Raw genomic sequence first — 26,772 nt, forward strand, 5'->3', positions numbered from 1 at the left:
TATGAAACTGGAATAGCTTTACTGACATTCAGAGGTGTAACACAACCAGTTCAGAGACGGCTTCCGATTTAAACATTCCTACAAAAAAAAGGTTCTAAAAACCATTTTAAAAAAAAACCCTTGTGTCTAGCATGAAGTCACAGAATGTTAAAACACAATAAATACACCCAGCCTTTGCTAGAGCCAGGAGCCACGTTAGCTCAGAGGTTAAAAAAGTCTTGAGGCCAGGAAGAAAGTGGAGGGTGCTGGTGGAACAGCGGGGCAGGAGGGTGAGAGCAGCTTCCCAAGGCCTGCTCGCCCTTGCTGTGCTCCCACCCTTTCCACCCCAAGCTCTTCTGCCTGGTGTGCCCAAGCAGCGACCCCAAACAGGCTCAGTGCCTGCCAGCTGGCTCTGGGCAGCCCCTCCCAGCTCCTGTGCCACGGGGAGTAGGGTGAGGGAGCCGCTTGTCAGGTAAGAACCAGCTTTGTGGAGTTTGCTAGGAGCCCCGCCTCATCTGAACCCCACTTTCTGGCCTGGCTCCTCCCTGTAAACTGCAGTCTGCCCCCCGCCGCGGTTCTCTGAGAAGGAGCAGGCTGGGGAAAAACTCAGCCTCCTGCCCCAGCACCGGGGGGAGGAGATCCCTGTGGGGCTGCAGGTGCTTCGGCTATTGGTCCAGGTTTGCATACCCTGCACTGGCCATGACCAGGGTGTGGTAAAAAGAAAAAAGAAAAAAATGAAATCTGTCCTGCTCCCCCTGAGGGAGGGCCAAGAAAGGCTGGGAGAAGGTAAAAGCCTTCCCTTTGGCTCTGGGTAGAACACGCTGGATGATCAGATACACACACACACCTCCAGATATATGGGCATGGAGGAGCTGCACCTTTGAAAGCCTACTCTCAAGGAGATCCTAGAGCACCGCGAGGCTTCCTGGCTCCCAGCCCTCAGCCCAAGGCTCTCAGCATCCCAGCTGGAAACGGGGTGATCAGAATACCTGTCCCGCTAGGGACACGTGTGGTAGGCGTGACGGGAGCGCCTGGTGCCTTCCCCGCAAAGCCTGGCCACAAGCACCCAGAGCGAGGTGAGGGCAGCCCCCTTGGCAGGCGGCACTGCTCCTAAACCCCAAAAGATGAAGAAGTGGAGTGAGAGTGAGCCGAGGCTGCAGGATGACTGGGCTTCGCCCAGCAGAGTCTACGCCTCGTGGAGATGCGAGGGCTGAAGGTGCTCATCCAGCGGAGGGGAAGGGAAGGAACAAGAGAAAGCCTAACAGACTGGGTCAGACGCCACCGCAGGCCCCATCCCAGCGTTGGGAGGAGAACGGGACGGGGCCTGCGAGGGCTTTATTCAGACGGACGCTGATGGAGGCGATGACAAGGAGAATCTAATGTGCTTACTAGGAGAAGAGACAGAAGGGAGAGGAGACAGCTGCAGCATCCCGGGCTCAGGGCTCAAAGAGTGTGTTAAGACCTTCTCCGTCCTCGTTTTCTAGCACGTCTGTCTCCAGCGATGGCTTCACCTTCTTGAAGAGAGACGGCAGGTTCCGGATATGCACGTCCTTGCGGAACTGCTCCCCAAGGGGCTTCTGCAGGGGACAGAGAGGATCAGTCCAGTCCTTATCGCCCTGCTCAGCTCAGGGGCAGGCCCCAGGCTCAGAGCAATCCCACTCCTGCATTTTGGGGAATCTCAGGCCTGGTTTTTAACTCAGCACATCAGCCTCCACTGCCCCCATCCCCACAAAAAGCCAGCACCCCCTTCACAGCTGTGTTCAAACAAACCCCATGGGCACAGGACAGAAGGAAACAGGCTCATTTCCCCCGGGGCATCACCTACCCCAATGCAACCCGTGATGAGGCGCTTGAAATGATCCTTCCGGCGCTTGTCTGCCACCTTCTGCAGCGCTGGGTTCAGCAGCTTGGAATCGAACTGCTCCAAGGAGTCCTTCTGGATGTCGGGGATCTGCTCCATCACGGCCTTCAGCTCGGCGTAGCGAGGGCGCTGTGGGAGAGAATTGGGGGTGATGCAGCTGCCATCCCTGGGGGCTGTTAGCTCTTCCACCCCAAACCAAGCGGGTTTGGGAGTTGTCTTCCCCCCCTCTTCCCTGCCAACCCCGCGTCCCAACAACGAGCAGCTTCTCACCAGGGCCTCGTAGATCTGGAAGGCCAGGTGGACGAGCGCGGCCATGCAGCCGTCGTGCTGCCCGTGTGTCTGCAGGCCCTTCAGCACGCCGGTGAAGAACCAGGACACGGCATCGGGCAGCAGGTTCCCTGAAAGCACCTGGGGGAGAGGCACCGTCAGCACGCAAGGACCCCGGGGGCCGATTGCCTTTCTGCAGCAGCGCAGCTGCCCCAAAGGAGAGGGTTCCCGGGGTGAAGCAGCCGTGCTTCTCGCTGCTTCCTCCCCTCCTCCCGCCAGAAGCGCTCCCCTCTGCCTCCCGCGTGTACCTGCTTGAGCAGCGGCCAGCAGAGCTGGGTCGTGGTTCTTTGGCAGGACAAGGTGTCTTTCCAGGAGAGGGACGTATAGGCAGTGACCAGCAGAGCAGTGCAGACATCCTGAAAAGGAGTCGGAGAAGGAAACCGCTCAGGGGCCGTTTCCCAGCTCTTGTGATTCAAGCCAGAAGGGACACGTGGGCTCCTGGGACAGCTCCGGGAGATTTTACAGAGAAAGGGTGGTGGCGGTCAGGGCAGGGGCTCTTACCTCCTGCTGCGTCAGGCACTTCCCAAGCTCGGTGAGCTCTGCGCTGGCAGGGGGAGCCACCTCTGTGGCCATGGCTTCATCGTCTGCAGAGGAGAGAAAAGCAAGGCTGTGAACACGGCCTCCCGAGGACTCAGGAAGACAGAGCAAGGACTGAGCTCTCAGGAGCACTGCACGTCCCACTCTTTTCCTCAGCCCTCCCCTTGGTGCCGTAAGGATCACACCCCACGGCACGTTCATGCCTAGGTGAGACTGGGGTTTTCTCTGGTCCCCAGGCACATGGGGCTGAAGGCTGTGCACTAAGCAGACACCACTCAGGCACAACTGCCAGCAGCAGGCCTGTCTCCTCTTTTAAGGAATGGGAAAAGTGCACGCACCAAAGGGGTGGGAAGGCAACGGCAGGCAGTTACTCACCATCTCCGTCCACAGCAACAGTAGAGTTATGCTCAGCCCCTTTCTTAGACACACAGCAAACGGCTGCAAAAACAATCGGAGGTGAGAGGAGCAGAACAGGCAAGATTTAGCTCAGAACATGCAGAGATGATCTTGCCTACTGTGATGGGGTCAGAGCTGCTTCAAGCTCCCCCAGCTCTCTCCCTAGACCTTTCTCCTCACACAGCATCCGAAGAATCTGACGGCACAACATAAGAGGCCAAATGCTGCACTAACTGGAAGGCTGGAACACCTCCCACAGTGGAACCTGCTGCATGGTGGCTGCTTCATATTACTAAGAACGTGCAAAATCAGTTGAAGCCTAAAACCTACAAAGAGCAGCATTTTAAGGCAACAGGGCTGACAAAGAAAGGTGATACGAGGTTGAGGACCTGTAATCTCTACGTGGAGTTAATTTTCCCAGCCTATCTGCTCAGAGCCACACTGGCAGGAAGAAAACATTAGAGAAAGGGAACACAAGAGAGAGGAGACTGCTTGTGGGAAGGAACGCTTCCCTTCTGTCTGCAACAGAACTGCTCTAGACTCAGCTTCCAAAGGAGGACCGGGCTCCTATGGGGACAGTGCCAGAAGCACGGAGCCCTAACTGCTAACAAAATGGAAAAGAAAACAAACAAACAATAAAGCTTTTTTTCTGAAGGTTTTAAATCAATCTCTTTCTAGGTTTTAGATGAGATGCTGACAGGGTTAACTGCCTCACACATGGCTTTGTAGGATTACATGAATTGCTACTGGCCATGGAGGTTGGTTTTTACTGCAAGCTAGAAATCCCGTAGTCCTTCCCAGGGCAAACCTTCCCCACGCGCCGGCAGAGCTTGCTTGGTTTCACTTACTGATGAGATCCATGACTTCTCGGGTCAGCAGCCTGACCAGCTGCTCCTCAAGCATCTCCTGAGACTCTGGGTTGTCATCTGCAGCATCGTCCTCACTGAGGAGAACAGGTTTTGGTGGGAAGGGAGCCAGAGCCCAACAGCACCCCCTCTGCCCAGGCAGGCACCCAGGGCAGGCACCGCGCTAGCCCTGGGCCCCACTAACCCCACCGCTCCCCCAGCACCGTGGGGAGCACCAAGGTGCAGTTGTGGCAAGGTTCAGCAACCTCCTCGCCAGCACCACCTGGTAGCAAGTCTGAGAGCAAACCAGAAAGCTGCAAACTCGAGTCAGAGCCCCAGAAGCACCAGCGTTTTCCATCTCTCTACCAACAAGGCTGTCTCGTGAGCAAAGGGCCACGTAAAAGACCAGAGCTGCACCCCGCTCCCCATAGCCCAGTACTCATCACGGGGTGCTTACCAGAGCATGCTTCGCTGGTTGATCACTTGCCATTTCTGAGACAACCTCTGTTTAAGACCAAGACAAAAGAGAAGATACAAAACCTTCCCCAGAGAAGATTCAAAACCTTCCCCAGAGAAGACTGGACATGCTGCAAAGAGGCACAGGTGCCGCTCTCACTCACAAGCAGCAACAGCTGCCTCAGGAAGCAAAATCAGAGCCTTAAACACAGCTCTCAGTTGGAATGGGACAGGAACTGCTGCCAAATGCACCAAAGAACCAGAAAGACACCGCTGTGGCTGCACTGGCTCAAGGAATCCAAGGGAGCTGTCAGAACTAACATGGGGGGACAGGCAAAAGTCCCCCTCAAACACTCTCAGTGCTGAAGGTTGAGGATCTGACAACCACGGGTTTGAATTCACAGCAAGGAGTGCTGTGGGACAATCAGGGTTCAATGAACATCAAGACCCTCTCCCCCTGCCCCAACAGCGTAAAAATTGTTTAGTATCAAGGCTCTGCCCTCGTCCCTGCTGGCTGTGGAGAGACAGAAGCTCTCACAAACTGCTGCCAGCTGCGAGAAGGAGCTTGGGCTGTGAAGGACCAGAACAAGCTGTTTCCTTACCATGTGCAGGTAGGTGAAGAGTGGTCCCAGCATGGGGCAGACAAGGGTTTCGTAGTATTCTGGAGGGCAGGAGAGTACCAAGGGCTTCACAAACACACCTGCACAGCACACTTAAGGAAGAGACACAGCACTTAAAACGACGCTGGGAAGCCACCAGGCTTTCAGCTGACATGCTTGAAGCCCCCCCGAGCTGGCCCGAGACAGCGAGGGAAGGATACGGAGCATGGGACGCAGCCTGTAATCAGGAATGTTGTTGAGATTGATGAATGCTGAGCTGAGGAGCTGGGCGGCAAGACCCTCGACAGTGTAGAAATCCTGCTGCATGGAAGGGCCTGCATTCCCCAGGATGTGGAAGCTGCAAGGACAAATAAAAATTAGAACTGTGCCAGATAACAGGTACCGTGCATCCGACCTGGAAAGGCTGCAAGAACTATTAACCTGAGATTACAGAGTTGCCATGTACTAAAAGAAATATTATAGAGGAATTTTAGCATAATATCTGTCTTTTTTTTTGGGATAACTGCAGAGAGAGGGTCCATAAATCAAGCATTTAAGCAGTAAAATGCACTTCCAAGTGCTGATGTGTCAGTAGCAATTAAAAAGGGCAAAGAGACAAACTAGGCCCAGTGCTCCAGTCTGAGTACCCTGTTGTGGAAGAGCTAAAAGCAGATCCCCATTTTACAAAAAGCCCAAGCCTGGAAGTCAGCCCCAGCCCCAGCCCACTGCTCCAGCCCCGCCAGGTAGGGCTGTGGGGGGGGTGTCTGGTGCCCTTACCAGTTGTCGTAGAGGGTACAAAAGAAACCCTGCATCCTTTCTAAGACTGTTTTGTAAACAGGAGAGTCATAAAGCTCCAGCAGAGGCTGAGGGAGACCTGTGGGGAAGAAGAAACTTCAGTTACATTAGGGAGAGCACAGCACACCCCTCCGAGCACGTTCCCAGCCAGGCCTGGAAGCACTCAGCAAGGCAACACGCAGCCCGTAGGAAGAGCTGAGCCTCTCTGCAGAGGTCAGTGAAGCTCAGAGTGGTGGTACCAAGGCAGAGGTTTCATGCTAGGGCTGGTAGAGCCCCCTCATTCCTCCAGAGCAGAACCTATGGAGCTATCAAACCCACCCACAAGCGAAGCTGACCATCCTGCAGCTCAGCTAACTGCCTGTCCCTCCTGGCCTGTATTCATCTCTGTCAGCACACGTATTACTTACTGCCGGACTGCAACATTAATAAGCTTAGAGAAGAAATCAAGGCCCTGGGGCTCCATGTGCACAGGGCACAGACAGAGTTTATAGGTCACAGAAAACAGATAAAGGAAGCATTTCCTCGATTTACAGACAGAAAACGGAGATAAGAAAGACAAAGCAACTTCCCCAAAGTCTTTTGCTCAGGCAAAACCTGCAGTTTTTAATTTTTAATTTAATGCAGAAAAAACAGGAGTTATTTGTCTGAGACAAATAACTTCTTTAGCTTCATTTCAGCAGGTTCAAAGCAGAACTGAGCTGCAAATACTGCGAGGAAGCTGGCTCTCCAGCCCCTCTTTGCTCCCATGGCTAGTGGCGTTGGACCACTGCCTCATACAGCTTTGAAGACCCTGCCCACACGTTCCTCAAGAGCAGCTCCTTACCTAGGATGGCATTCTTCTCCACCTCCAGCATGTCTAGAGCCTTTGCAAATGTTTCCCCCAGCTTAGCCACCATCTCTGGCATGTAGAGATTGTTGTGAGTCCTGAAACAGAAGAGTGCTTGGTTTATATTCATGTGGCTCGCCCCCTCTTGCCCTGGACAGTGGGATCCTCTCCTTCAGCTTGTCAACAGCTCCTCTGAGGCAGACGATGAGGAAGGTGAGACCAAGCACGTGTGCATGGGATCCCCCTTCCCCACCTGCAAAAATATTGGGGGAAGCTCACCCGACAGAGACATGGAGTGATTCCACCTCATGTCCTGAATCTCCTGGCTGCCCCCTTCTACTTCTTTCAGTCCGCCCCACCCCTCGCAAGCACTGGCAGTGAGAACTCCCAGCAGTTCCCCCAGCTGATGCTGGCAACAGCTTGGGATCAGAGAGCGTCTTTTTTAAAAAAACGACAAGACACGGATTCTGTCATCTCGGAGGATCTTCGGCACCTGAGGCCCCTGCGGAGGGAGGGGCTGCTTCAGCTCCAAAAATACACACACTGCCCCCCAGGGCTGGGTCACAGTCCCCAGAATGGCAGGCGGCATGGGAGGGACTGCGGGGAGAACGTCAGCCTGCTGCAGGTGTTGCTGGTGGCGGACACCCGCGCCCCCTGGACAAGGGGTCCAGCTGGGAACAGCTCCGCGGCAGCAGGAGGCCACGGGCAGCTCTCCGAGAGGGACACCAAGTCGGCCACGGGTGGCTGGCTCTTGCCATCCAGGCCAAAATGGGCCCCCTCCTCTTAGCCGGGGCCCTGAGGCTCAGAGCTGGACTCGGCAGGGGGTGTCTCTCTCACCTACCTCTCTCCTTTGAGACCTCAGACCTCCACTCTGGGTGTCGCCAGCTGCACACAGCACAAATCCTGCAGCCTCCTCCAAAACTGCAATGCCATTGTACCTGCTGCTAGAGGTGATCAAGGGCAACTCAGTATCTCTCCCTAGAGCAGCGTTTCCCAAAGCAGGGGGGTACACGGGAATGGCTGGGGGAAGGGAGCGCAGACAGACCTCAGGACGTTCTCCAGAGTCTCAGCTTTCACTCATGTCTTAATGATTTATTTTTGGATTTATTTTAATTTTTTTGGAAGGTGGCTGTTCACAATCCTGGCAACCCCGATGCAGCGATAGCTGCCTGCGTTAGCTTTGAAGCAGCAACTCTCCCGTTTCTCTCTGCACGTGTTCAATACTTCCCCGCTCACTGCAGGTGAGGAAGGCAAGTATTTAAGTCTCAGAAGAGCTGCACAAATCACTCCTTTGCCACTCACGCTCTCACTCTGGGCTGGGTCTCAAAACATGCAGCACTCCGCAAAGGGGACAGAAGCTGGTTTTACTTTCTCAGGAGAGGCCATGGCTTAGCCTCGCTTCCAAAAGTTTGGCTAATGCTGTTCCAGCAACTCAGAACTGTGCGTTTCTGCTTGAGGCTACCCTGAAACCCCACTTAAAATCACCTCTCGTACGTCTCCCGCCTGCTCCAAGCCAACATTGGCTTTGCCCCATGCAGAAGGGCAGTGAGGCAAACCCAAAGGTATTGTGGGGTGAACCCTGAAACCTCACTGCTCTAAGCCCAGCAGGACGGGTCAGACAGTCACATCCTGAAGCTGTGGTCACGGTCCTTAGCTGTTTCAGAGTCCCCAAGGCATTTTCTCAAGTTTGACAGCTGGGAGGGCAAATATTCACTCACAGGCCAATCTCCCTCACTATTTCAGCCACGTCTCAGTGGTAAGAGAGAGACAACATCTCAGTTACTACCCCTGGGAGTTAAAAAAGCATCCAGCAGCCCTTGTACATGATGAAGATCTAGTCCCTAGGCATGGTCCAGCTGAGACTCTCATCAGTGAGCAGCATTCCTGGGCATCCCACAAACAAGAAAGCATGGAAAAAAAATTGAGAGATGTTTATACTTTAAGCAAAGGATATAATACTCAAGGAAGTATATTTTCAGAAAAGGGTCACAGCTCTGCTGGAAAGAGTGTCTGATGCCTACAGGTGTGGGCTTGGAGGCCAGGAGATGAGTCCTTTAGGACAGTCCATGCCTGAAGCGTCTTGACCCAGACCTGGAGCTGCCTACACTGGAAATGCTACAGCATCCATGCCTACCCGGCAGCTCTTTCACCAGCATTAATGCCTTGACAAGGTCAACATCTCATCAAGTGCAGTTCCAGAAAAGCCTTTCTCTGTACAAAGTATTTTGCTGCGCCTGATCAGGCCGTTTGTATATATATATAAAAAAAAAAAGCCACAAGCAAATCCAAACACAATAAATGTGCTGTGCCAGTCAGCCCATGCAGCTAGCTGTTGGCTCCAGAAGTGCCCTCACCTAGAGGTAACATTGGTGGAGATTGCTGTTTGGGGTTTAAACCCAGGAGAGAATCATTTTAGCCAGAAGCTAGAAAGCAGCTGGGTGAAAGGAGGTACCGCAGAGAGCAGGAGAGTCATCGTTCAAAAAGCTGCAAGCAGTGATTAGCAAAGCGACCTCAAAATCATTCATTAAATAGAGCTCCTGAAACAAACACGGCCAGGCACAAAGAGAGAGGCTGGCAGGGAACACACCGTGCTGCCTCTGCCACTCAGAACTCCCTGATTTTCCTTATCATTTGGGCTCCCTCTCATTCAGCTTGGCTCTCTGGTCACTTCCATAAGCTCCTTATCTCGGCAAGGACCCATCAGCTTCACATCTCTCACCGTTTCCAGCCAAAACCGCAGCAGCAAAATGCCACGCAGGACCCAGAGAGCAGCACGCCCAGCTGCTCGGCTGGCCGAGTGCCCTTTTCTGCACACTGCTGCCTGATGTGGATTCAGTTCAGCTGCTCAGGGGGATCCGTGCAGCTGTTGCTCGCAGATTTGCTCACGCAGCAACCAGCACCACCTGCGAAGGACGTCCACATCTGCTTCGAGCAGAAGCACAAAGCAACGCTGGGCCTGGCTTGCCCCTGCAGGGCTGCCTGCTGGCACAGAGCTAAGAGAAGCATCCATCCCCAGCACAGCCAGGTTGCTGAAGGTATCCTCACACGAGCGGCTTTTTCCTCCTCCTATCTCTGCTTCTCTGCAGACACGCCGCTACAGGTTCCCTATTCTCTTGTGCAATCCATATTAGAGGGCCCGAGGAAGCAACACATGGAAAAGGTGCTCAAAGCCAGCAAAGAATGCACCAGAAATGCCAAAACACCACCACCAGCTTCTCCACAAAGACGTAAGCATCAGCAGCATTTACACTTTAAAGAGGCCTCTGTGTCCAGCAGCTGCCAGGAAAGGAATTGAGTGGAGGATCTCTTCTCTCCATGCCTCAGATGTAGGTTCTTGTTGGAGCACCCAGCCTTCAGAAACACCCAGATACCTCAGAGTGAAGTACAAGCCACTTGATGTACACTACCAAGTGCTCAGAAAAATCCTACAAAGCCTTTAGTTTGCAGTGGAAAAGCCTGAACACCACTGATGCGTTACGACAGAAAACAGCAAGGGAGCCTCCTCCTTTATGTTGATGGGGAAGTGCTAGACTAGAACACTGCTTATGCATTTTCCTGGAAGAGAAAAACAGCAGACACAGAGTTTCTGCTTCTTTACAGATACTGCAGTAGAATTTTGACCGAAAAGAGTGGCTGACAATAGTTTCCTAAGCTTGTTGCAAGAGGGATGCCTGATGTTTTTACGAATTCAGGAGTTCTGGCAGGAACACAACTCTATTCTACCCAACCTGCCCCAAAAGTTCACCCCTCGGATATTTCCTTCATGATGAAAGGCAAAACCACCTCGAGCACAGCTCACCTGCACCACAGCCATAACCACAGGCCGAAGAACCACCCGACGGGCCACACGGAGCTCTGAGAGGAGAAGCAGTGCTAGAGCGGGCCAAGACAGTGCATGCCTGTCCTGCCAGCCCAGCACGGAGCTTCTCACTGGAAGCAGCACAACCTGGAGCTCAGCAGTGACTACCAAACACACCTGACTGCACAGCACGAGTAAAAGGGCAAAACCCCACTGTCACCCTGAAATAAACTCCTCATCTGTAAGCATAGGAACGGTGTTATGCAGGATTCCCCTTTTCTACAGTATTTTTCTCCCTCCTCTGGCTGCCCTAGATGTCTACACCGCCAGGGATGTGCAGAGAGGCACAGCAGGGTAGCAAGAGCCTGAGAGTGTGCATCCGCTGGCTCCGACAGCAGGCAGTGCTTCAGGCAGCTGACAGTCACGTTCAGCAAAATCAGCTTAATTTAAGACTGAAGAGAACAAGGCAAACAGGAGGCGATGAGAGCTGGGACTGCCCCGGTGGTGACTGGAGAGGTGGCCTGGTGGGGGCTGAGGGCAGAGCAGAGATGTTAGTGGAGAAACGATTAACGGTGTGGCAGATTTATAGCAGTGGAGGTGGGGGAAGCAATCCCAGCCCAAGCTCCCATTGGCTTTGATGGACACTCGCAGGCCAGGCCAAGGGGTGTTCAGAAGGCTCCAGTTTCCCCAGTGCCATTCCCCACTGTGAACAGTCAGGAACAGCACTTGGGCACCTGCACCAGCCTGCGTTCCCACTGGCTTCGCTGGGGGAACATGCTCCGAGCATACCAGGAAGCTGAATTTATCACGGTTTAGCTTTCAGAGACTCTTAAGGCAACAGAAATGATTTCGAGGCAACTCGACCCACCTTATGAGAGCGAGCAAGTTGTCAAAAAGCTTCAGGACCTGCTCAGTGCAGGGGTTGCGGAAGATCGGAGTTCCACTGGGCATGAACCCAACCAGGAATCCTCCAGCTTTCGCCTCTTCCATTGCGGCAGGCCAGCGAGCTCGCTTCACAACTCCCAGGATGGTGTACACACAAAAGCTGATCTGCAGCAAGAGAGGGGAACAGGATGTTTTCAGCCAAAGCACAGCCTGAATAAATAGGTATCCAGAGAAACCCGTCATCATCCCATCTCAAAAGGAAGACTCTAGTGAGCCTAACTAGGAGCAAACTCTGGTGGGTTTGTTACCAAGAAAACGCAGCAAAAAATCATGCTCCTTTCCATCATCTTCAGGGACCCTCAGCCATGGCAGGGCTCATTATTAGACAAAACATGAATGGATACAGTCCAATTCGTATTCAGGTAACCAGGCAGGTTCCCCTCTAAAATGCTCAGCACCACCAGTCCTTCAACTCCTTCATGCACCGGGACAGATGTGGACATGGGCAATAGCACAGCGGTCAAACAACATTAGCATCAAATCACAAGCACAGCTCCGTGGAGCATTTCAGCATCTTCTGCAGCCCTAGTGACAGCAGCTCCATTTGCAGCCTGTCCAGAAGTGAAGATATGTCACTAGCAACCTTAACAGTGTGAATGTCCTCGGGTGAATTTTAGTTGTACTGCATGCTGCAGTCTCAGCACGACACTTTCCATGTTGCCTGGCTCAAAAAGCACAACTCAGCACGCTGTATTTCCAGAAGTTGTGTAAACAATGGCTTCTCCAAAATCAAACTTTGCCACACAGAGTAGGGAATAGAGTGCTTTACTGTGCTGAATAATCTATATTGCATGGCCTGCATGCTCACTGGAGAGGCAAAAACTGCCTGTTACTCTGCCATCAGAAAAACCTACTCATCCACACACTAAAAAAAGAGATCATCGAGAGAGATCTCATGTGTAACCACAACAGAAATGCAGGATGCAAGGAGGTGAGGCCCCTCTCTAGGGACTGTGCCTCTCCTGGTAATGATACTCACTCTAGAGCGGTTCAGGCCACTGGGATCTTCCAAGACTGGATCAGCAATTTTGTTATCTGCACCCACGTAGGAGATAAAGGCTTCAGGATCTGAGAGGACTCTAGCAGCAAAAGACAGCACAGGGGATTATTATTTGTACCAGGGTACTTTGAGCAGAGCTTTACACTGGCCAATAAACATCTTAAAAATACAGAACAGGCTAGAGAGGTTGGCTAGCACTCCACATTGTACTTGAGAGAATGAAAAAAAAGAAACAGCTGAGTTCTGGATGTTCTCCATGCATCTTCAGTCCTCTTGGGCCATAAGAACCCAAGATGTTTAAATCTCACATAGACAGCATTGCTGGGGAAAACTCTTGTGCATGCCCAGCTGTCCAGGGCTGCAGAAACAGCTCAGCTCCCTAGCTTTTACTGGAGCTGAGCAAAGATCTTTCATTTCTCATTTTCTGCAAATGCTTTAAGCATACTGGGAAGAGTTAAACAACTCTTCCCTAGCAAGGTTCAACAAACAGCACTTAGACTTGAGTCGGCAATTTCTGGATGGCAGAGCTATGATGACAATGACTACCCAGAGCCCAGGTGTCACCAGGCACCACCCCACCCCCTTTTTTGGTACACTCCCTGCTGGGCTTCCCACCACCTCTGCAACACGGCCAGCTCAAAGCTGGGCACAGCGCCCGTACCTCTGCATCTCTGCGGAGAGCCACAAGCCAGCAACGGGGGCCATGAGCTCCTCCAGGAAAGCCTTCTGCCGCTCGTAGTCCTTGAATTGGTTGCTGATGAGGACGAGGGCCTCCATCAGTGCACACTTCTCCATCTGGGTCAGGAGTAGCTCGTTGGAGAGCAGCTGCTTTACATGGTTGTACAACATCTCAAAGTTTGGCTGGAAAACACATCGAAGTGGAAGAGCGTCACCATTTGGTGTGGAGGAGAACCACTGGGGAGGACAGGGGTGGGAATTGGGGTGTACTGCACTATCCAAAACAGCTGGAGAAGCATGTTCTGTTTTTTTCCACATATCCATCTCCTTTTCAGTCTCAAGTTCCTCTGAAAGTTCAGTCTAAAAAAAAGCCTCTTTTCTTCCCTGCTCCTCTGTCATCATTCAGCATCCAGTTTACTTTAGTCTCCAAAACGACTGAAGCATGCAGAGGACATCTCTGTCTTCTAAGCAATCGTTTCCCTTGCAGTAGGGTCACACCTCAAAATAGTTCTGGTCCTTTTACTTAGCCATAGGAAGTACCTTGCTCTTCTGGCTACGTGACTCTTCCAATCTTTGCTCACAAACTAGGTTAACAATGATTCTTATGGTCAACGCTATCTCCATGGAAATGGTTGAGTTTCTTCCCTACCTACTCCAGTGTAACCACGTCTTCCTGTAATTTTGTGTAAGTATCAGAAATCACTTGCTGCAGCAAAGTCATCAAGATATTTTGGGAGCAACTCTAGGCCCTTGGCTCTTCCAGGGAGAGTATTTGGTTGGCCATTGGGAGATGTAGTTCAGGGACCAGTACAGAGGGAAAGAGACAAAACCGGTAACTCATGGTAGCTGTTGCAGAATGCAGACTAGAACCCCTAAACTACCTTAATCAGCATCCTCGAGAACCCTGCTTAAACAAACTAGCAATTCCCTCTTGTGCTTCTTTAACTCTAGAGCCACCTAAGATAAACACCAAGAAAGAAAGGAGCTCAAGAGGTATTCATGCTGTGTGCAGCCCACTTAATTCAGCAAAATCAAACAGAACATCAGCTTGAGGATTTCAAAAGTAAAGAATGTCTGTGTTTTCCAGTCTCCTCAAGCTAATCCAGAAACAAATAGTCTCCTCTTGCTCCTTCATTCTTTTAAGTAACAGAAGAGAGCCTAGAGATTAGTCACTGATAACGTCTTCAGCTAAGGAATCAACTGAGACTACCACAAGTTGCAAAACAGAAAATCAGCAAACATTCCCACAAAATGAATCTAGCACTGCTTGTTTCCTCCTCATCATCCCTTTTGAATTTAATTCTTAACTTTACAATTCAGCTTTTCAGTCATAAAAAAAAATTTGGGGGGTGGCAAGGGGTGGTGGGGCAGGATGAAGGAAATAAAAACCACTTCATCATTTGAGCAGCAGGAACATTTCCTTGAAGAAAAACAGAGGCTGTAGCCAAGGAAACTGAAGATCCCATAAAATCCAGCTGAAATTGAGACAAGACTCTTGGTGACAGAGCTGCATTTACGTACCAGGACAAGCTGAGGGTAATCCCGACACATCTTTATGATTGAGGAGCATGCATGCCTTCGCACATTTTTCACTGCTCGAGTTCTAGGAGCCTGGACAGACATAACAAACTTCAATGCAACAAAACGAAAGTTCAGACAAATGCAGGGTATCAAGAGACAAATGCATTACATACACTTTTCTGCACCGTTGAGTACACATCAAAACACCCCCCAACATTACACGCCCCGACCAGCCATGCAACAACCAATTTCCTCTGGAAAGCAACCCAAGGAACCTACACTTGGACAAGCTGTGCTCCCGGAGCGATGCTGTGGATCTTAATGACTACATCAAGACTCCAAGTGTAGCTGGCAGCTTTACAGCCGTTGCTCACAGCCACGGATACCAACCCCTGAAGACTACCCACAGCTAATGAATATATTTCACTCTCAGGAGGGCCAGCATAGGCTTGGGACCAAGTGCACTGGCCTCAGACAACGCCTGTGGCCTTCGATGTGTGTGAGCCAAAGCCTATTAGGCTCTGTCCATCAGGAAATCAGTTATGTTTAGACTCCTCAGCTCTTTCCAGGAGCAGGGCTATACTTGAAAAGCTTACTACAGCAGAGTCTTCAGACTCAGCATGCTCTTAAATAAATAAAACATAATTTGATCCAACTGTTACAGAGTATTAGAGAATAATTCAGACGTACCTTGCTTTCTTCTACAACTTCAAAGGTAACTGAAGCAAACAGCTGTGAGAAAAGGGAGGAAAAATCCAAAAGCCCATGTCATTTGTTAATATCCAGCAGTCACAGGTGTTTTGAGCTCAAGGAACAGATCATAAGACTTTGGTGCAATTTCATTAATGTCAGTCAGCACCTGACTAAGTTGAAAGATGAATCATAGGCACAAAGAGGCCTTGAAATGAAACATGGTGCTCATTGGCCAGAGAATACACTCAATGTTAAGATTTAAGGCTGAAAACTGCAAAATTTGTGCTATTTGACACTGTTTCTCCTTGAACAAGACTCCAAGTGTTTTACCATCATTAACACGGAGGACAGTCTTTCCCTGATGGGAATGTTGAGAGAATGAACTACTGCAGCTTCGTACAAGGGCCCTGCTCCACAAAAAGCCTACCTGATTTTCGCATGGCCTGCAAGCACCTACCTTGGAAAGTACTTGTGGTAGGTATTCTGGTCGGTAAGTGACAAACGGGAAGAGAGCAGAGACATTGGTGAGCACACAGGACAGGATGAGAGGATCCTTGGTTTCAAAATTAAGGACAAGCTGCAGGAGATCTATGCCATCATTCACCGGGATTTCCTACAGGAACAGGGAAGGGAAAGGAGGAGGAAAGAAAAAAAGGAGGCAACGCTCAGTACTTCAACCTGCAGCACACAGCCTACAACTCTTAGAGCTAGACTGACTTGCTGCTGCTAAGATATAAGGCTTCTCAGCTGAAGACTGCTTATCTCAAAGCAGGAAGAAAAGCAGTAGAGACCTCAGCTTACCTGTGGGCTGTGTGCACTTGCTGAGGGAGGAGGACAGCAGCATTGCCATTGCTGCCAGGGCAGTCTTACATGTCAATCTGAAATCCCCACTATTGCTTGTGCCTCTGAGAAAGGCAAGTTTCCTCTCTCTGTTTGGATCCCAATTTTCCTTTTCACTGTCCAACAGACTGCATGCTTAACCAACTACATCAACCCATGTCACTATTTCACTGTGATTAGAATTAGTGTGAGCAGCCTAACGGGACAAAAATCAAGCCAGTCTACATCAGGCTGAGATGAAAAAGTGCTCTCCTGATTTGCCTACTGTTGAACAAACAGCAGAGAAAAATTTTATCAGATCTTCTGATCTCCTACACCCTGAGCATGGGTCTTTCTCACTCAGATAAAAGCACAGAAAATGAGAAGAAAAAACATGTCAAATCATGAGGATGAGTAAAAAAAATAAATGTAGGAAATTTCTGCTTAAACAGGCCTCTAGCAAGGCACTGTCAAACCACGTCATCTGAGCACTCTCCTGTGACCTCTCCTACCATCCAGAACCAAAAAATGTCTGACAGAATAAGCCAATATGAGACTGGTTCCACCTAAAGAAGGGTCAGTACTCATGAGAAACACTCACCAAACAATTATTTTTTTTTTTCTTTGCACGGGGATGAATGGTAACTACAAGTTTTCAAGGACAACACAGCTGGAAAAAACACACAGATCAACCCAAAAGAAGCCAGGAGAACAGGTAAGAGCATCTGGTACACATACGTCTTTGTCCAGGGTTCGAAACATCTGGCTGATGACACTCTCTGAGAAGAAGGTCATGGCATCCCACTGCACAAAGGATGGGGAGAAGATGGAGCAGAGACCTTCACCCGTCTTAGCTGAAAGGAAGAGAACATTGGAGCTCTCACCGTGCTCCTCCCCTCACACACAGCACCAGGCTGATAAGCTCCCACACCGCAACATCTCAGCACTCCCAAGTACTTTTGTCACAAACAACTCACAGAAGGGAAAAGGAAGGGCTGTATGCCCAGACTCAGCACTGCAGGCAAGACTGCCCTCAGCGTGACTTCGTAGAGCACCAAGTCCATCTTGACTTCAATTCCAAACCAAATCTTTTTTTTTTTTTTTTTTTCAGATAACTTACAGTTCATGGGTCCGGTATCAACAGGAGCTGTGAGCTGGTACTTCAGCCATTCACCAGCCATTTGGAAGCCAGTTCGAGGGTCCAGACGACAAGCCATCCTCATCACCTCCCCTTGCTGGGCTCGGAAAGCTGCAGTAAAAACAATCAGACGCCATGCAATGAGCTGATGCTACAAATGCTGCTACCTCAGCAAAGCTCACCTGCATCTTTGCAGACCTGGGAACGTTTTGGACTGTTGTTCCAGCAATAGCTGTGTATTAATCTCAGTGAGTAAACTAGCTATAACAGGATGCACATTTTTTTTTTGGAAGAGATACAAATGGACTAAAAAATGATGGGTTAAATAAAAACAATTAAAATGCAATATGAATTATTAAAATTACTCTAAACTGAGATTTAATAAAATTGAGCTTCTGTTTTCATATAAAAAAATCTTTAAACTATACATGTTTGCTGTTACAAAGCACCTTGAGATACGGAGATACAAAACCCAGCTGTAGGTTAACTATCACTTCCCACAGCTGAACACTTTTTACAGTTTATTCAGCTTTACCCAGTTAAGTGACAGGCTGAGAAGCTAATGCTAAAAAAAAAAGAACCAAAAAACCACTACACCAAACCAGCAAGCCTTGTTTTCATTTCCAGAAATATGAACAAAAGCAAAGTCTAAACAAGAATTTAATCTGTTCCAAAATATTCCAGGACATGACCACAGAAAAGAAACAGCTCTACTGATTACAGATGCAACATCTGTTGCTTAAAAGAAATATTCAAAACCTTCAAAAGTAAAAGTAAAAAGCAAGTAGTTATAAAGAATACCCTCTCAGCCACCGAGTACCAAACTACACCAGCCAGTGAGAGCCAACCTCATTTGTAGAAAGTAAAATACAGAAAGAAAGCAAATATAAAATTATTAAAATCCAGGTTTCCCTGCTTGCTGATATAAGATCATGATTAAGATCAGCTGTTTTAATTGCTCAATCACACAGTTGGTACCGAACCAAAAGTTCTTAGCAGGGCCAACACAGACTCTCTGGAATGATATATGAAGTCTTCCATAAGCTGTTTTCCTCTCCTAGCCTGAGCAGGATTCCAGGCCATTTCATTTCCTCATCTAGGTGATCAAGAGGGCTATTTTCTTTGACACTATGTAGCAACTGCTACTTGACCACTCACCTGGCCAGCATGCAAAATAATTGTTAAGTATGATAGCAAAAAAGTAAAATGAACTGCCTGAATTGTCACAGGAAAACCACAAACTCATTCAGCTCCAGGATTCAGGCTGAAAGAGTCAGGACGTGACTGGAAGCTGCCAAATCAACACAGCAGTCTCCAAGCTCAGCCAGCAGCTGAACGTAAGAGGAAAGGCACACACAACAGCATCCACGTGGGGTGAGGGCAACTTACAGTTGAAGAAGGCATTGAAGTCCTCATCGCTGTCAAAATCGAATCGGGAGTATTCACAACTGGGGCTGTCTGCTTTAGAGGGAAAGCCCACCTAGAGGCAGAGTGGACAACATCAGGAAGGAAGAGAAGTCGCCTGTCAGAGCTAACATCAAGGAGGTGAGACTGAAGGAGCAGACAGTAAAATGCAGTATCATTTCCACATACCTTCACGAGGTTGGTCATAGATGCACGAAGGTACTTGGGGATCATCGCCAGCAACAAGGGGTCGCGAGACAGAACCTCGTGCCGAAAAAGGGCTCCCCACGTGATCTGAGTGGAAGATCGCAGAAACTGGGGGGGAAGAGAGGGGAAAACGGGAACAGAGAAGGATTTCAGTACTGGAATCTCCACTGCTAAGCCTCCAGCGTTGCAATTAGAAGGTAAGAGCAGATTATTCAGCTGAGGCCAAGGCACCCTGCAGGCTCAACCTAAACTTCCAGAAAGTCAAAAAACTCTATAATAAGAACTAGGGCTGGTTGCAAATTCTGCATTAGATTCTGTACTCAACACTTTTGTGTGTCAGGTACCATTCATTCCTAATGGGGTGGCAATGAAGGAGAATCCACTCTATTCCAGGTCTTCAGCTGAACTGAGAGACTGGAAAGCCATATTCGGCAGACGAAGTTCTGCAGTCTTCTATAGGGCAGTTTAATTATGTATTCACACATCCTTACAGAGACCTACACAAGACTTTCAGCCCTCTACATACCTGGCTGGGGTGGGTTGTGAAGGCTAAAAATGAGTCAAGGTATTTTCCAACGTTGGCGGGTGTTTCCACATCAGAATCTGAGCCCTGCGAGGAAGACAAAGAATTTCAGACAAAATACTGAACACGTGTCATGCTGGGTTCACAAATGCCATGTTTTTGGGTAAAGCAGAACGTACATCCAAGGCCACAGGCTGTGAAGGAGCAGAGACAAAACCACAGAACACCGGTGAGTTTTTCTGAAACCAGCAGCCTAACGAGTAGCAAGTTCTACTGACCAGCCTGGGGGTGCTGGACTCAAATCCCGACCTCATTACTTCGTTATGGACTAACAACTCCCAGTGCCTAACAGCACGTGAAGTCTCTCTCACTGGAAGTAATAACTCACCCTTTGTTTGCTGCCTATTCTTGTAAGGGATAAATTCTCAAAGATTTTTTTGTTCTTTCCCTACCTGTGAGAATTTACTCTGAACTATCACTTTCCACAGGCTGGCTGCCTCAGTCTCCTCATGAAAAGTTTCTCTCAGCAAGCCTGCCTTCCTTGCTGTAGGAGCACTGTGCTGAATGAAGGGAGTGGGAATTCAGCAGTCAGCACCGCATCCAAAGCATCAGTGTACACTTTCATCTCAATGTTGACACAAACAGTATTAAAAAGATCAACAGCAGGAACAGAAAACAGTTTCTTGTCTCTCGAGAGAACGTTGGCAGAAGAACAAACAGGTATACTCTTTGAGAACATCTCTGATGCTATATATGTATGTTATGAAGATCTATCTTCTAGATATTTTTAGTGGTGAAATTTAAAAAGCTTCCCACATGAGTAATTGCCTCAAGCAGTTTTCCTGTAGTAATAGGCAGCAAGAAACTGAAACAATTTTCAGTAGCTTACAGAGGTTATTGGAGATGACTCTCGATGACAGCAGAGGCCTGAAATCAGGCAGGGTCTCTTCATTCTATGTTCCTATGACTTGGCAGGATACAGTTATCCTACCTGCAAGCAGAGTCGTTTCTGCCTTTTCCAAATGTGTGGAGAACCTTATGGCTGCCAATCGTGCAGACAGAACCCTGTTCTCACATCAGATCAGGGTTATCTCACCCCCAACCCTAGAAGCTAGCCTTGCCAAGACTGCTGCTGGTATTAGTAGAGACTTACTAGCAACGCACACAGCTGGCTGCCCAACGCGCACAGAACTTGGCAAAGTCTCTTCAAGAAAACATAGTGTTTCTCCACCAGACCCTCTCCATCTGCTGTCCTGGGTGTGAAGGGAATGGAAAAACAAAAAAACAGTTACTCATGCTGTAGGTAACTATCTTGTAGACAAAGAGAACACTAGAGCAATTAGGTTCTTTCACGGTGAGATTTTCTTTGCTTCTATCAAAAACCAATACTTTACTGGCATTTAAAACCTCTAAAATAGCTTCTTTCAAAGTCCCCCCTCATCAGTTTTAGTTTAAAAGAGAAAGCTGGGGAAGCTGATATTTATCCCATTTTGTCCTTTAAATATGGAATCTGAAAAAAAAATGCAGTTTTTCAGGTTTAGGAAAAAAAAGGTTGTGTTTTTTTCTCTCCTAACCCAGTTCCAGCTTTCTGCAGCTGAGCAGCGCTATTTTTATTTTTATTTTTTTTGGTAAATTACTTACAGAAAGCCATTGCTATGCAGCTTTATGTGAAATGACAGCAGCAAGGTGGTACTCACTGGGCAGCGGAGAGAATGTAGTGCATGGCAACATCTCCAAACAACACCATCAGAGGTTTCCGATCCTCCAGCTTCCCCTACGTAGAAGAAAAGCCAAATGCTTCGATTAGACACTACTACTTATTCCCACCTGACAGTGAAGTTTGGAAGATCCCCATTTGTTCTTCCATCTAGGGGAAGGTTTGCATTTCACCAATGATTTCAGTAAAAACTGTTACCCTCCCACCCCACAAAGAAAAAAAAAAGGTATTCTTCCTTTCAAGAATTCTCCCTCAGCAACCTCAGTTGTTGGTTTAAACTGAAAAATTGATCCTCAGACACTAGCTCTTTTTCATTGCAGTCTGGATAGTTACTTAATGGCAGCTGATGAATTCTCAGCCTTGATGCTTAGCTGCTTGTGAACAGTGCAAATCACCTGCTCAGAACCTCGTCACTGCTCTGAGCTGTTAGATGACACAGCTAGGTGACATATTTCCCACTCCCCAGTTTTAGGAAATGAAAAAAAATGTTAACAGGGATCTCCAGAGTTGTGAGAAGAGGCAAGCACGCAAGTTGGAGCGTTCCAACAATTGTTCCACGTGGTGTGCTGGCATGACATTCACTATAAATGTCATTAACACAAAGCAGTCACATTTGAATGTTGTTGTCTTAAATAAAAGAGTAAAGATATCATTGTTTGGTCTGAAGAATTACATAGAATTGAAGGGAAACAAAGAGGACTCAGGGTGGCTGAGAAAGAACTTACTTTCCTGCTGACGGCAATCAGGAGACACTCTGCTGCTCCTATTTGGAGCTCAGGCTCGTTTAGGAGCAGACACAACATCTCCAAGAGCTTGCAGTTGTCCGCTGTGATGTGGCTCAGGGCCACCCAGTCAATGTAGCCAGCCAGCGTGTTGAGTGCTGCTATCCCCACGCGGCAGTTTGCCTGGGCCTGCGAACAGAGGAGACAAGAAGTCAGAACCGAACAGAAGCACAGGTTCCCACTTCTCTCTTCTCAATAATTGTGAACAAACCCATCTGCAGGTAACAGGCTCTAAAGTCTGGGGGAGGCTCATTTCTAGGCAACCTTGGTTTGAAAAATGGCTGGTGCACCAATGCCTCCATAGCTCCACTCACCTTTGGTTCCTGAGCCAGATCGGTCTTCTGAAAAAGAAAAAAAGGAATGGTTAGTGAGCAGCGACAGCACGAGCTTACTCCCAGCCGCTGCTGGGCAGGCTCATTCTTGAGAACGCAGCCAGAAGAAGCTCCACGGAACAGCTCCCTAGTGAAAGAGGCTGCAGCCGTCTCCTGCTCAAGCCACTGCTACAGCCATCAGTACCACCGCTGCCTGCAGAGTGAGACGGCAGGACTTTCAGCTGCAGGTTAAGCCACTGTTTCCTTCTCATCCAAAAGATGACGCTCCAGTCAGCAGGCAGCAGGGAGACAGTGGACAAGAAGGAAAGGAATTTCAGTGCTTCCTGGAAGCTTCCAGGAAAGAAGCTTTTGACCTTTTTAGAGTGTCTTACACCCAAGAGTCAGTCTCTGAAAGATGCTGGTGGCTTTAAACTACTAAGACTCACATGTGAAAATGATAAGTAATTTCTCTGTGGTTAGAATGGCAGCTGGAGAGAGTGCTGGGGCGAGAGCTTACAGCGTGACTCACAGTTGCAAACACTTCACAAGGCACCGCTTGCACCATCTTTTTCCCTGACACACAGTTTGAGGCTCTCAGAGAGGGCAAATGTTACTTGTTTTGCAGATGCAAAGACACCAGAAGCATTTTTTTCCGCTGCAAGGTTTTGGTTTGGAAACTGTCTGCTGATGTATTCAGTGCAGTTACTTTCAGTCAATCTGTTTGGGTCCCAAATGTTTAACAACTGAGCTACTACCGCACAACTACATACTTAGAAGCACTGGGGAACTGTCCATCAACAGCTCCTGGGGAACTGTCCATCATCTCCCCCAGTCTCGGTGTGCACCCAACCCTCAGCATTTACCCTGCACACAAACATCCCAAAATCTGCTAACCTGTGGAGTGGTGAGGGCTTCTTGTTCCTGGGGTGCTCCAACCTTGCCAATCAGAAAGATGCCACCGTTAGCAGAAGCAGCCACACTTCAGAACCTCAAGCACTGCAATTCAAACCTTACCTGGAAATGCATTTCAACCAGACTACAAAACGCACCAGGGCTTCCCACCCACCACCATGAACTAGGCAGAGAACTGTCTGCTCTGCAGGAGAGGTTGTTCAGTGGATCAGTTTATTAGGAAAAGGAACAGAAGTCAGGTAAGGCATGTTTTTTTCCATTTCATCCCAGTTTTGCTTTTAGTGTAACTCTGGATTTCAATTTACAGGGAAAAAAAGGACGAGAGAGACACCTGAGCAACTTATTTCTACATTGGTTTCTGAATTCCGCTTCACTTTCTCAAATTCACTTCCTTCTGACAAGCACAGACAGGGGCAGACATTTGCCTACACTATTCCATCTTGACCAAGCTGCACACCTCTGACAGTAGGTAAGAATTCAGGAAAAAAATCTCTTTTTGCAAAAACAAAGAGCATTCCTCACCACACCTTGGCAGAGAAGGGCCTCTTGCCCTGAGCGCTAGGAGAAAAGGACCGGAGAAATGCAATGTGTATGTCAACACAAACACGACTGCAGCAAACAACAGCAGAGCTGAGCCTGGGGCGATGTCACTTGACCACTGCCTGTTACATTGCCTACCCCAATCTGGTGTCAGCCAGCTGAGCATTCCAGCAGTGCTCACGAGGCACGCGTCCACTCGAGCCATTTACACTCCAAATCCAAACTATCAGCACTAAACCTGTCAGCCCTGTCACAGCAGATCCCTGCCCCACACCTCCAGCAATGGGTTTCAGACTGTTTCTGCCCCTGCTTCCCAAGCCGTGCGAGTTGCATGCCAGTTCCTAAACGCCTCCGAGCAGCGAGTGAACCTGACGAAAGGAGCCGCTTACCATGCGCCTGTACTTGTTGACGTTCTGCTGCAGGGCAGTGAGCAGGAAGCTGAAGATCTTCTCCATGTTCTGGGTGAGGGTTTGCTGGATATCTCGGCGCCGCTGGGTGGGCAGCGTTTGGAAAGTCACCACGTCCTCTGCCAGACGGAGGAGGATGAACATCACCAGCTCTGTCTGAGTTTCCTGATGTCCCAAAATGAAACAGACTCCATGAGCACGGCTGAAATGTTAAAATCCCTACAGATAAGCTCAGAGATGCAGAAAGTAATCATACATGAAGACACGAGTCACATTTTGGGAAAATAAATCAGAAGGAGGGCTCCCTCTCTGCTAAAACCATCTCCTCGAATAACTGACTCTTGCAGGTACTTTTTGAGTGTGTCATCAACCTGTCTCACCTGACTGTGAGTTAGGCTTTCCTCAGAATCATGGAAGACTGAAACCCACCCTACCAACAAGTGGAAGAGAACAGACAGGTGTGGTTCATACCCCTTGCTTGGAGAGGGTATCCAGCTCCTTCAGCATGTCAGGCCAGTGCTGAGGCCACTCACGCTTGATCATCTCCACCACGATGCGAGACAGAACGTCCTTAATGTGACTCTCCTCCTCTAGAATACTTTGAGTTCCCTGCGAGAGGAGAGAGGCGCAGTTACACAAGCAAGGAAACACCAGACAATTGTAATTCTGTCACAGAACTGCACAGTGATTGCAAATATTCTAAAAAAAATAATAAAAAGAACACCACTAAAACCAAGAACAACAATATAGGGAAACTCCACATCTCAGCTAGCCTGAGAAGCACTTCTGCCCTCCCAAGCATCCACAGCTGGTGAACTCTAGGAACCCAAACTATTTTCCTCAAAGGGAACTCACCCAGCCATGACAACAACCACAAATGTAAAGTAAACACGACTAAGATAATGGTTTTAGTGTTCTTGCAAAGATAAAACTTTTGTATTTACTGAAGGTCCTTCTCTGAAAGCAAAAGTAACTCACAGAAGCCTCACAGCCTCCTGCCACGTGAGATGACAACACTACAACAACCAGGGATGCACAGCAAGAAAGTAATGAAATCCAGACTTGAATTCAGGTCCTCTGTGCTAATTAACTGGAGTCTTTCCACCTTTTTGCTCCCACTTTCTATCTCAAAGTGAAAGAATCACGCTTCAGAGGCTGGAAGGTACTTACGTTGGATATGAGGCCCATGACGTTGTTCTTTAGATAAACCTTTTCCAGGCGAGGCATGTTGTTCCAGCGGAACCTGTTCACAAGAGTTAGAAAGAAAAAAGAAAGGACACTGAGTCAAAACATTTATGAAGATCTCTGATTCAATTCTCACTGGACCACCAGTTCTTTACCTAAACTAGGTAGAATGAGACACTGGAGCCCAATGTCCCTGCCACTGCCCAATTGCTTAACGAAAAGGCTGAGTTAAAACTGCTGCTGGCAAATGGGTGTGCGCTGCTGAGGTCAACAGACACGAGAAGCAGCAGCAAAAGCACAAAGCATCAGGTCTGTAGAGGCGACAGAGAGGAATCTCAGAACTGAACTAATACAAAGCCTCTTTGTTAGCGTGTGAGTAATGACAGAGAGCACTGCAAAGGACCTACTGGTAACCCTGCGTGCTTGTTTACGTCTTGCAGTGTCAACACGGCTCAGAGCGTGGTGAATTAACCCTCCCAACCTGCCTGAAAGCCTGTTTCTCCTCAGAGGAGAAAGAAGGAGGAAAAGGAATGGCAAGCAGGCCAGCAGCATCCTCTGCTGCAGGACAGGCTCTGTGTGTGCTGAAACCTGTCCCTGGAGCCAGGAGGCACCGAAGGGGAGTAGAGCAAGGACTGGTGGCTGTCTAGAAGCAGGCTGGCCCCCAGCCCTGGCGGAGCACCCTTACTTGACCACATGCTCCAGGATCTGCAAGCCAAAGTGCCGAACGATGGCCGTCTGTGTCTTCTCGGCCAGCTTCAGCCCGCAGGGCACGCAGATGGGACACTTCTCCTTGAACTCCTCGCAGAACTGCTCAGGGACAGGGACAGACATGCGGCGGGCGCTCAGCGGGGTCACTCACCTCACCATGGAGCTGAGCAGCCCCTGGTGGGGACCCCCCTGACCCCCTCAGCTCCTCAGAGCCCCTCCCAGCCCCTCAGAGCCTCCCCATAGCACCTCAGAGCCCCTCATAGCACCTCAGAGCCCCCCCCCAGCACCTCAGAGCCCCCCTCAGAGCCTTCCATAGTCCCCCCTCAGCACCTCAGAGCTGCCCATAGCCCCTCATAGCCCCCCAGCGCCTCCCCCCAGCCCCTCAGAGCCCCCTTCCAGCACCTCAGAGCCCCTCACAGCCCCCCTCAGATTCCCCCCTCAGCACCTCAGAGCCCCCCTCAGCACCCCTCAGCCCCTCAGAGCTCCCCTCAGCCCATCAGAGCCCCTTCATCGCCTCAGAGCCCCCCTCATCGCCTCAGCGCTCCCCCCCCGCCTCCCTAGCGGCCCGCTGCGGGGCCCCGCGTGGCCGGGGGAGGGACGGGGACAGGGCCCCGCGTACCTTGAGCGCCTCCAGGCGGTATCGCTGCGTGGAGGCCGGGTCCATGATCACGGTCACGGCCTTGACCAGCTGCTCGCACAGCCCGCTCACCTGCTCGGCCGACATGATGATGGCGGCGCCGGCCCCTCGCCACCGGCCGCCGGCGTGCGGGGGGGAGGCGCTCTGCGCATGCGCGGCGAGGAAGGTGTTCGTGAGGGAGCGCTGGCGGGACTACAAGTCCCGGCGTGCCCCGCGCGCCGCCTA

The 26,772-nt window shown here is 49.7% G+C and overlaps 1 protein-coding gene across 4 annotated transcripts; it reads right to left on the reverse strand.

The window, feature by feature from the left end:
- Window positions 1–26,716, reverse strand: XPO5 (exportin 5). Of its 4 annotated transcripts, none has more exons than XM_038177659.2 (33): window positions 26,530–26,716; window positions 25,888–26,009; window positions 25,188–25,260; window positions 24,489–24,626; window positions 24,000–24,182; window positions 23,053–23,094; window positions 22,162–22,188; window positions 21,791–21,976; window positions 21,046–21,122; window positions 20,502–20,601; window positions 19,352–19,435; window positions 18,808–18,933; window positions 18,604–18,694; window positions 17,197–17,325; window positions 16,815–16,930; window positions 15,715–15,870; window positions 15,255–15,296; window positions 14,565–14,654; window positions 13,027–13,226; window positions 12,345–12,444; window positions 11,289–11,470; window positions 6,619–6,719; window positions 5,778–5,874; window positions 5,222–5,358; window positions 5,004–5,101; window positions 4,403–4,449; window positions 3,949–4,043; window positions 3,080–3,142; window positions 2,669–2,751; window positions 2,416–2,523; window positions 2,111–2,248; window positions 1,805–1,969; window positions 1–1,556 (listed from the first exon to the last, which is right to left on the reverse strand). In XM_038177659.2, exons 1-33 carry the CDS (start codon window positions 26,632–26,634, stop codon window positions 1,416–1,418), a joined length of 3,642 nt encoding a protein of 1,213 aa, XP_038033587.2. In that variant the 5' UTR covers window positions 26,635–26,716; the 3' UTR covers window positions 1–1,415. The 4 variants fall into 4 exon arrangements, with proteins under 4 accessions (XP_038033587.2, XP_038033586.2, XP_038033589.2 ...); XM_038177658.2 differs by having other exon boundaries at window positions 14,565–14,672; XM_038177661.2 differs by lacking the exon at window positions 23,053–23,094 and having other exon boundaries at window positions 26,530–26,715.
- Between the last annotated feature and the right edge of the window lie 56 nt (window positions 26,717–26,772).

This window comes from Anas platyrhynchos, chromosome 3 (assembly GCF_047663525.1).
Source record: "Anas platyrhynchos isolate ZD024472 breed Pekin duck chromosome 3, IASCAAS_PekinDuck_T2T, whole genome shotgun sequence".
NCBI classification, from domain to species: domain Eukaryota; kingdom Metazoa; phylum Chordata; class Aves; order Anseriformes; family Anatidae; genus Anas; species Anas platyrhynchos.